The 11,291-nt window shown below is 35.3% G+C and overlaps 1 protein-coding gene across 1 annotated transcript; it reads left to right on the forward strand.

Moving 5' to 3' along the window:
- The first annotated feature begins 4,246 nt into the window (after positions 1-4,246).
- LOC149794936 (fatty acid desaturase 6-like) lies at positions 4,247-9,360 on the forward strand. Its single transcript, XM_089964597.1, has one exon. It carries the CDS (start codon positions 4,474-4,476, stop codon positions 5,503-5,505), a length of 1,032 nt encoding a protein of 343 aa, XP_089820723.1. The 5' UTR covers positions 4,247-4,473; the 3' UTR covers positions 5,506-9,360.
- Positions 9,361-11,291: the final 1,931 nt, after the last annotated feature.

Genomic DNA, 11,291 nt, shown 5'->3' on the forward strand with positions numbered 1-11,291 from the left:
GCTTGCTAGCTTTCTAGTAAAATCTACGATAAAAGGTAAATTAGTATTAGGGGCCGGTAATTAATCAATCGATTATTAAAATCATGGAATCGGTTTAGTATAGCCCAAGAGCATATTAGAGGGGTATATCAGCGATTATTAAACCTGCTGATGCAGCAAATGTTGCAATTTCTGTTTCAGCAATTTTATAAGCACGACAGGCAATATGGAAAATTTACCTATCATCACCTAAACGAATTCAGTATGCACATGTTGATGTCAGCACTCCTAATGAAGTTCATCAAGCCGATATTTTGTTTTTACCACACAATACTATTGAAACACGTAGACGTCAATCGCGCACATACAAATACGCGATGACTGTCGTTGGCGTTGCAAGTAGGTATAAAGAAGCAGAACCACCATCAACTAAAACAGCAACTGAAGTTGCATCTGCTTTTGAACGAATTTATCAACGAGGATCTGGACCACAAGGTGGTCTACGATGGCCACAGTTGCTACAGGTTGATCCTGACAAGGAATTTCTTGGTGCATTATCATCTCTGATATACTTTAAGATCTGTTTAAAACAGTGGACGGTTATACCGTCTACTTGTATACTCGTGTACGACTTTATGAGGTGGTGGTGTTGATTATGACACAGCGTCGAGTACAGCAATTACTTCACGGCCACATATTGGCGGTTCAGTTATTGTCTGTGATGGTAATGTGGAATACCAGATCTGAGTGTTTTGAAGATGAGTGCTTTGCATTCTGTTAACATATTTTAAAAATTCTTTTGGTGGCGTCAACCCATACGAATCAAAATAAACAAGTCCACGTGGATCAATCGCGTATACAACCCACTGAGTACATGGGCCAGAACTTATATCGAGATTAATGATATCGGTTTCAACACGGTTTGGTTGAAGAAGTTTTGCTAAATTTTGATCAAAATCATGTTGCACGTGCTTATCATCGGTTGATGACCTTTATGGTGATCAGAATGTTGATTCTGATTTGCCGATATCTCAGCGGGATTTCACAACGCTGCATCTGATCTATTATTTTTCACTGTAACATCTGGATTTCTTCAGGCAATCAGTCGTTGATATTCACTTCAGATCTCGTGTAGCTCGACTGCCCGCTGATGGTTATAGAGCATTCGATGTTATTCTCTCAGACAAAACAATGCTACTTGAAGGTGTTGGTGGACGAGCGAGAGTCATTGATGCCCCAGTGAAAAACATGTTATTAGATCGCGAGCGATCAGTAATTAAATCATTGATAATTGTTTTGAAATCGATATTGCTTTTGGTGGTATCCTTTTAAATAAACCCTTAACAACATCACCGAACCGAGTCCATCACCGTAGCTCGCTTTATGTTGGTAATCGAGAATTTATCACCCTAACCATGACTGGTACACGTTGAGTAGTATATATATCTGATCACATCTTTTTAGTCATTGTATCTAATTGCATTCCCTCAATCATCAAAGATTTCATCAATAAGAGACCGATAGATATTATTATGATACCGCCTGTAAATAATCGTTGACAAATATCAGCTGCTTCATTGCTGATTTCTGGGGTATTATTACCAGTTCGATTTCCGCCAATTAGGTTTTCCAGTCGATCAACGTCGGCAAGGACGTTGCTCGGACAGAGTTTATCAAGACCACCGTTGGAAAAACCACTTCCAGTAGCAACAACTTCCCCGGATTTTTTTTACCTGATTGTTGTATATGCTCATCGATTTTCTTCTTTTAAAGATGTTCTTGTTTTTTTTATATTTCCATTGATATTCCTTTTATACGTTTGTGTTTTACTGGTTGTTGTGGTTTATATAATTCTTCTTCTGTTTCATAGATTTTGTCAGTAGTAAGACCATTTCCAGTGGCACTGGAGCCAGGATCTGTATCATAAAATTCTTCTTCTTCATCATCTGGTGATAAGTGTTCCATTTGTTTTTTATGTTCGTTTACTTTCTGCTGGAATTTAGCAAAAAATGTATCACCACCTTTGATAAGCTGGAGATCATTAGCGATAATATATACATCGTTAATCCAATTTTTACAGTTCAGAGTATCAATATAGGGGCCCCGAGTGGCCGAGTGGTCTAAAGCGCTCTCCGTTACGGATCACTGCCGTCTCACCTCTGTCTGCGCCTGTTCGAGTCTCGGATTCAGCCAATGTGGGTATGTGAGAAAGCTTGCCAGTAGCTTCTCGTAGGTCGGTGGTTCTTTCCGGGGTTTTCCGGGGTTCTTCCTCCACCATTTATACTGGCCGCCATGTATAGCCTATCGTGTGCTGAAAAATGGCGTTAAACACAGCAACAACAGCAACAACAACAGTATCAATATATTTGAGTTTTACGTATTTTCTCTTTCATCGTATCCATATGCGGCAATATTTATTATTTGGTCTCGATTTTTGACAGCGGCAATACCTTCAGGTTTAAATTTATACATAATTGTAGCCTTTGACGTTTGTGGCTGTGGTTTTGGTTGTAGTTTTTGTTGTAAAAATGAGAGATATCCATCTATTCCATCGATAAATGCAATACATCTTATATTACCATCTCTGGTCTGATTGCCGTCATAGTATATTTGAAATATCCATTTGTACCAAGTTTTCTGATCCACAAGCTTATTAGCATACTCAGGTTTTAACAAATTTTCTCTGTAACTAAAACTTGCCCCTGCAATTTCAGATAATTTACCCAGGCTTTTAATACTTCTTATGGCAGTATACTTTTGTCGGTACGTTTATTAATCAATTTAATCTTTTCTTTTATTTGTTTTGGTTCTGATTCTGGTTCTGATACACGATTATTTATATCACCTATTTCAACAAGTTTAGTCAATACCTTAAAGTATTTCTCGCATTGGTTGAGCAGCAGCTCATTCACCTGGAAGTTCTCGTAGAAACTTTTTTGCTTTTTAGTTCTTTCTACTATTTTTCTAGTTGCTTGAGCGCTTTGCTCCAACGTGGGAAGAAGACCTTTTGTAGCCATTGTAACCGGTTTAAATAATTGGTCTGCACCCTTTGCAAATTCCACCTGAGACTCCTGACGCTCTTGTAGTTGCTTTTTGAGAGAATCACGGATGGGGAGATATTTCCTAATTGCCTGTAGTCGCTCTCGAGCTGTGTGAGATTCCATTATTGATATAATAATGATTTAATTACGCACATATTACAGCAGCAGGGAGGGCGAGGCCAACAATGAATGTCCTACACGTAAATGAACAAACATACTTTTTGAAAACAAACTCAACAAAGATAAAGTAACAAAATAAGCTAACCCAGTTAGAGAAAATATTGGTCGTTAGTGGCTTCGGTTTAGCATTATTGACCTTGTATTATTTTTCATTTTCTTTTGCATGAAGCTTTATTTTTGCGAATGGACCCTTTCAAAAATTGGTATGTTCGCCCTCCCTGTTCCTAGCAAAGGCATAAAACCAGAGGCGTAGCTGTCGGGGGGGGGGGGGGGGCAGGGGGTACATATGTCCCCGGGCGCCAAGGTACAGGGGCGCCAAAATGAGGCTTACAACGTTACATTATAATAAGTAAACAAGGGTAATATTCAAAAATGTGATTAAACGGGGAGGGGGCTGGGGCGCCAATTTTATAGTTCGTCCCCGGGCGCAAAATATCATAGCTACGCCTCTGCATAAAACTACCCAGAAATGTATGTGTGGATAAAAAATAATGTAAACTCAATATGTATGAATAACTGTTGCTGCGTGGACCATGTTTTTGCGATTTTTGTCCTCAGCAATATGCATACAATTTAATCATCGGTTCCTTAAATGTATACTGTATTTGAACTGTTCAACGTACCTGGGAAATGATGAAAAATATCGTGTCTTAAACAAATGTAAGTATCACATTTAAATCTCAGACGAAACTCATTGATATTTCACATGGTCCGAATCAGCCATACCTCTGGTCCGAATCTGCCAGAAATCTGGTCCGAATCATCCCGTAATTTTGACAGAATAAGCTTGGTCCGAATCAGTCTGTTTTGCCGGGCCAATGTGTTCTGATTAGTATATTAGGGAGTAATTTGTGGTTAGATATTAGTTTTGGGAAATATCTACTCATATATGTGAATTTGCTTTAAGTATCGTGAAAAACATCCTATAATTTTAGATTAAAAATTTATATTTTTCTTTCTATAATAAATTTTATACATATTTTGAGTAATACTTTCGGGTAGAATAGTAAATCATGATCGTTCCCCGATCATGTGACCATGATAGTGTGTTATCGTTGAATTCATAAATATATGATTCCAACGGCAGTTATTTTGAGCAATTTGACAGACTCATAATTGCGGGAACCGTTGAGCGTGATAGTCGCCAAAGCACATCAATTGCCCAACAGGACTGCATTTCAGAAGCCGCTGTACCAAGTCGTTGGATACTTTGAACGCCTACCTATTGCAGTGAAGTTTGCTTCGTAGATTTTTATTTAAAGAATCTTGCACGATGGAAAAACTCAGACCAGCAGTAATTTATGACAAGGTCAGTTTGAAACACCTTCCGAAATTATCTGACTTGGATGCTCAGGTGCAGGATCTCGTAAGGAAAAGCAGCTGGTTTGAGCTGTATGGATTTGACTGGTGTGTTTGTGCTTTCAGCTTGCTGATGATGCCGTTAGCTTTAGTTGTACTCCAGGGAGACTCCTGGATTCATCTGAGTGCCGGAGCTCTTCTTTTAGGCTGGATTCACACAGTATTGTCAACAAAATGTGGACACGCTGCTGCTCATGGGGCTTTGATGAGCTCAACAAGGTGGCATAGGCTTCTTTCAGTCATTTTTGTTGAACTGATAGGAACATTTTCAGAGGAACTTGCATACGACATCCATATTAAAACCCACCACCCATACACGAATATTATTGGTCTTGGAGATTCAAGTACTTGGAAAGCCCCATTTATACCGGCTTTTATATACATGTTCATTACACCACTGGCTTTCCCACTCCTCGCACCTTTAGTATCCATTGCAGGACTTTTTGGCCAATGGTTGAAGCTGCTACGTTTCCTGATGATTGCAGGACTTGGTTTGACCGTTAGCCTTTTGCTTCTGATGAAAGTCTCAGGTTTCTCACTGCTTGGAGCCATTTTTATGACTTGCTTATCCAGAGGCGTTTGGTCCATTCCTTACATTCATGTGAACATCTTTCAGCATATTGGACTTCCCATGTACTCAAGAGAGAGCAAGCCAAAGAGAATCTATCAGATGGCTACTGGAGTTCTGAACCTATTCAGAAATCCACTACTAGATTATGCCTTTGGACACTCAATTATTAACTGTCACGTTGAGCATCATTTGTTTCCGAAGCTGTCAGATAATATGTGTTTAAAGATCAAGCCAGTTGTCGCCAAATTTTTGAAGGAAAATGGTTTGCCATACAATGAAGATAGCTATATGGGACGCCTGTGGCATTTCCTTAACAAATATAGAGAGCTAATGGTACATGCTCCACCCATAACTCATTTTGTAGGTCTCCAGTAAAATTCTGTCTCAGGAAGACATTGTTTTATTTTTAAATTATGCTTTTGGTGTTTTCAGTGCTAAAGTTGGTTGTGCAATTTGTGTTGAATCAAAGTTTATACGTATTATTTTTTAGAAATGACATTTTATGTTTTATTTTTACAAGTTGACATCTTGTAATCAATTGAATAGGAAATGTTTTAAGGGCATCTGAAATCATTACTGGTCGTGACTACAGTGAAAGATACTATTAACATAGTAGAAAAATTACTGTTTACAATTTGATGTTAATTTATTTTATTTTGGCAGAAGCATTACAATTTTGTTTATACATTTATGCATATTTGTGATAAAGACAATGAATATAGTTACCCATAGAATCATTTCGGTGAGTATTTAATGAATGATTGTCAATGTTGAAAATAAATGTAAATGAAAAAATAAATCATTGGGTAATATTTTATTTTAAATAAAAATAAAACATTAAATTCAATGTATAATAATTAACGTACTTTAATTTGAATTTTATGTTACTCAAAGCATGTTTTCAGTTTCATGCTGACTACTTCCAAATATTATGAATGTTTGTATGAAATAGTTATATTTGCCACCAATTGATTTCAGATATTAGCTGTATTGATGAACCTTTAATCTCATATTTGATATGTGTCACATATGGATTAAAAAAAGAAGAGTAATTCTTTTAAGTACATTTACTAGAATATGTTAATGTATTATGTACATGCATTCTTTTGTAGGAGAGAGAATGGTCCTAAAATTTTGAGGAGAGCATGGCTCTTTTTGCTTGAATTGTACATAATTTCTCAAATCCAGCTAATATTTATTTGTATCATTTGTTGAATCTGTATGTTTTACGTTTACTGGACCTCACAAATAAATATCTCACTTGGGTGTTAGCATCCCACTCAGAGTTTCTCTGCCTGTTGTATAATTAGTGTAGTTAGTAAATTGTAGACTTCATTGTCAGTACTTCCTATTTTTATCAGCAAACCCCCCTAATGTCAGAACAGTATCTTTTACAGGGTGTTGTTTACGTGTAAACTTAATTTTCCCATTTTAGTTACAATTATTGGATATCAAATTATACCATATTTGAAATACGTGTAGCAAATTCATCTTCATTGGGTTATGGGGGCTGCAATTATCATCTGAGCCAAGATATTTTATTTTTCTCTGTCTCAAGATAATTATTTCTCTTCTAATAATATAATGTTAATTTGCTACAAATCAGAGCAAGAGATTTTTTCTAGATATTTGAGAGTAAAAGATTTTTAAAAAGTAGGAAATTTAAAAACAATCCCAGGCTCATGACCCAGAAAATTAAAAAAATTTGGTGTCCTAAGATAATTGCAGTATACTGTGGTACATATCATGGAGTGTTAAGAATTAATGCAGTACTTTATATATATAATGACCCTGAATCAGGATTTATACAGGTCAGATAAGCATCTGAAGTACATTAAAATTAAATAGGATACAGTTATCCTTAATCTTGTTGGACTGTGCTCAGTTTTATCCCACCTATACATATACCACCAGATAGTACTCCTTTTTGTCCACTATTTGTTCCAGGTTCAAGATTTTGTTATATATTTTGACCTTATTTATCTGTATTATGCGGTAAATACTATGATAATTCTTTCATGTTATTAACTTAATATATGTTCTTTATTATGATATTTACACTAAATTATTGATATACCATAACTAGTCAGATATTCAAAAAAATCTTGCAGAATTTTACAAAGTGCCAATGTCTAGGATAGCAATTACCTGTACTTTTTTTTAAAAAAGCATTCTCTTATACCTAGATTGCATTATTTGGTCCATCAAGAGGGGCATATTTTGGCCCAACCATTCAAGAGGGGCTCATTTTTGGCATATTGTGAATTTGCTTGTTAATGGAATGGCTGCCTCCCACCAGTTCAGTATTAATACGTTACCATGACAGATACTGTGTATCCAAGTGAGTTCTGATCAAGGCTGGTTTGCTGTATTTGTTTACACATTTTTATCTGACACATTAGTGCAGTTAGAATTATGTGATAAATGTTCACTTGGCAATGTCTACAGTATTCATCATGTTTTGTGATAAATGTTCTGTTGGGTATGACTTTATACATCATATGTTTCAAGATAATCAGATATGGCACCAGTGTGCTTACCATAATTTTTCCTTCTGCCAATACATCCTTGATACTAAGCTGTGTGTGTGTGTGTGATTTGGATATAAGGGCAGGGAATTGTGATTGAAGTTTTATGGGGATGTTAGGGTAGGGACTCATGATGGTAGTATTCAGGGATGTAAGGGCAGGGAATTGTGATCAAAGGTTTATGGGGATGTAAGGGTAGGGACTCATGAAGGTAGTATTCAGGGATGTAAGGGCAGGTCATTGTGATTGAATTTTTATGGGGATGTTAGGGTAGGGACTCATGATGGTAGTATTCAGGGACGTGAGTCTGGGAACTTGCAATGGCAGTTTTTAGGGATATAAGGATGGAAATTTGCAGTGGAAGTTGTCTGATTTCAATCTGGCACCCAGACATAGAACATGGTTCTTGCTCAAATTCAGTTAATTATTTGCTTCTGATATGCACAGTATTAGAGATAAATAAATGCATACATTCATGGATGGGTTTAGTAGCCTGTAGGCCATGATTTGCACAGATGAAGGGCTCAAAATGTATGCATTGATATGCCTTTGCAATACTTTCACACTACCATTTGAAGTATTACATTTAATTTTAGTGAGTTCTATAGCTTTTGTATGTAGTTATCTTGTCGAACCAAACGGCTGTCAAAATGTGTTTTCATTTATTTCTAGCTGTCATGTATAATTATCTTCATAAATAAATTAGCATTAGACAATTGTCAGATATGTTGCTACAGTTCAGTCAGTGGTTTCAGGCTTTATGTTTATTATTATATTTTTTAATGCAACTTTTTATTGAAGTTCATCTTGATTTTTTTGTTATTGAAAATATGGTTATGTGAAATGTCTAGTAAAAATTTTTTGAAAGAAACAATTTGAACATTTGTTGATTCATCTTTGATTTTGTCAGTAGTGTGTTATGTATATACTCAGGAAGCAACAATGCAGTTACGATGAACACTACATATGTTCACATGTGAGTCATATCCAGTCATTATGATGAATACTACATATGTTCACATGTGAGTCATATCCAGTCATTATGATGAATACTACTTATGTTCACATGTGAGTTATATCCAGTCATTATGATGAATACTACATATGTTCACATGTGAGTCATATCCAGTCATTATGATGAATACTACATATGTTCACATGTGAGTCATATCCAGTCATTATGATGAATACTACTTATGTTCACATGTGAGTCATATCCAGTCATTATGATGAATACTACGTATGTTCACATGTGAGTCATATCCAGTCATTATGATGAATACTATGTATGTTCACATGTGAGTCATATCCAGTCATTATGATGAATACTACATATGTTCACACATGAGTCATCTATATGCTAAGATCTTAAATCAAGATCTGGGTTTATGCCATCTGTTTGAAATAATTAATTGAACAAACAACATAGATGCTGATTTGTTGGTGCATTGTACAATTGTGGGTCTGTGTTGTGTTTTTTTTTTTGGAGTTAGATGAAATTTGTATATAAGCTTTTTGGTAAGCTTCAAGTCTAACAATGCAATGACTTATATGTATTTTTTGTCAAATTCAGTTTTAAAAAATCCTTTAAATCTGTGATCATTTTGAAGATTGACCATTAAGTTTACTGCTTATTTATGTATTAACAACTCTTACGTTTTTATTTTTGTAAATGCAGAACAATAAAAGTTAATTTCATGAATTTGTCTTGTTAGTAGTTATTGGAATCATTCCATGGTCACTGTGGTTGGCATCTGGTCATACATAAAAATCCACCACTCTCCAACCATCTTGATTTGATAACTGGGGGATTGAACCAGAATGTAATATTGAGAAGGTCAGTAGGTTTAACACTGGGGGCTGGTATGGGATCTAGTGAGCCCATTACATGGTCACTGGGGTAAAAATCAACCACTCTGCAGTCATCTTGGGCATGATAACTGGGGGATTTAAGAGGAATGTAATATTGAGAAGGTCAGTAGGTTTAACACTGGGGGCTGGTATGGGATCTAGTGAGCCCATTACATGGTCACTGGGGTAAAAATCAACCACTCTGCAGCCATCTTGGATTTGTTAACTGGCAGATTTAACAGGAATGTAATATTGAGAAGGTCAGTAGGTTTAACACTGGGGGCTGGTATGGGATCTAGTGGGAATTTAATATTGTGGGTCATTATGGAGATTTAGCACACTTAATGATTAACACACATCCTTCTCACATATTCTTACTAACTTGAAGATACATTGTAAGATCTATCACCTTAGAGTATGAAAATGAAGATGGCCACCATAATGTTAAGTCTGTGGCATTATTTCTATAGTTTAACCTAACAGCATCAACAGAGAGATCACAAGAGAGGCAAATGATGTGTGGAGTCTTTAAGTATATCCCACTGTATCTAGTTTGCATGTGATGTGTGGAGTCTGTAAGTATATCCCATTGTATCTAGTTTGCATGTGATGTGTGGTGTCCATATGTATATCCCATTGTATCTAGTTTGCATATGATGTGTGGAGTCTGTAAGTATATCCCATTGTATCTAGTTTGCATGTGATGTATGGAGTCCATATGTATATCCCATTGTATCTAGTTTGCATATGATGTGTGGAGTCTGTAAGTATATCCCATTGTATCTATTTTTTGCATGTGATGTGTGGAGTCTATAAGTATATCCCATTGTATCTAGTTTGAATGTGATGTGTGGAGTCTTTAATTATATCCCATTGAATCTAGTTTGCATATGATGTGTGGAGTTTGTAAGTATATCCCATTGTATCTAGTTTGCATGTGATGTGTGGAGTCTGTAAGTATATCCCATTGTCTCTAGTTTGCATGTGATGTGTAGAGTCTTTAATTATATCCCATTGAATCTAGTTGGCATGTGCACTTAAAAAGTTTAAAAAGTTGCATATGCACACTTAAAATCTTTCTAAAACATGTTTGTACAATTGCAATTAACAAAATCTTTTAAAAAAGTTAAACATAATTAAAAAATGTAAGTTGTTTAAATTTACTCCTCCCTAAAACTTTAAAGAAATAATTTTAAACTAGATTATCAAAAGAAAAATTTACCCCACCAACATTATCTGATTAAAAGTTATAACAATATTAAAACACTTAAAAACAAATTTTCTTCAGATTTTACATATGTAATTCATGGGTTGGCAATAATGAGAAGTATTTTTATTTCTAGAAAATAGGGTGGCCCTGGGAAGGTCATTTTGTGTCCTCACCTCCAAGGATTGGCTCTACAGGCATTACATCTATGTAATATACTGGTTTCCACCTCAAGGAGTAATGGAGATTGACCGGCTCAAGTGAGGCTGAGCAATATAAAAGTAAAACAAAAAAGACAACCGAAATTACACCCAAAAATTAGTTTAAATTGTTTTGTAATTTAAAATTTATTAAACTTTAAGCAAATTTTAATAACTAGCTCAAAGTTCAAACAAATTAAAGAAAATTTACAACAAAACAATTTAAAGAATGTGTAAGAACAAAATTTAAAAAAAAATACAAAACATCAGAATTACAAATATTTAAAGAATGAAAAGAAAAGAAAACATTAAATGAAATTTTTTTAACAGAAATTTAAAGCAAAACATTTCAAACAAAATACAAATTGGTAAAAA

This window comes from Sinohyriopsis cumingii, chromosome 7 (genome assembly GCF_028554795.1).
Source record: "Sinohyriopsis cumingii isolate HCF-2022 chromosome 7, ASM2855479v2, whole genome shotgun sequence".
In the NCBI taxonomy this organism is placed as follows: Eukaryota; Metazoa; Mollusca; class Bivalvia; order Unionida; family Unionidae; genus Sinohyriopsis; species Sinohyriopsis cumingii.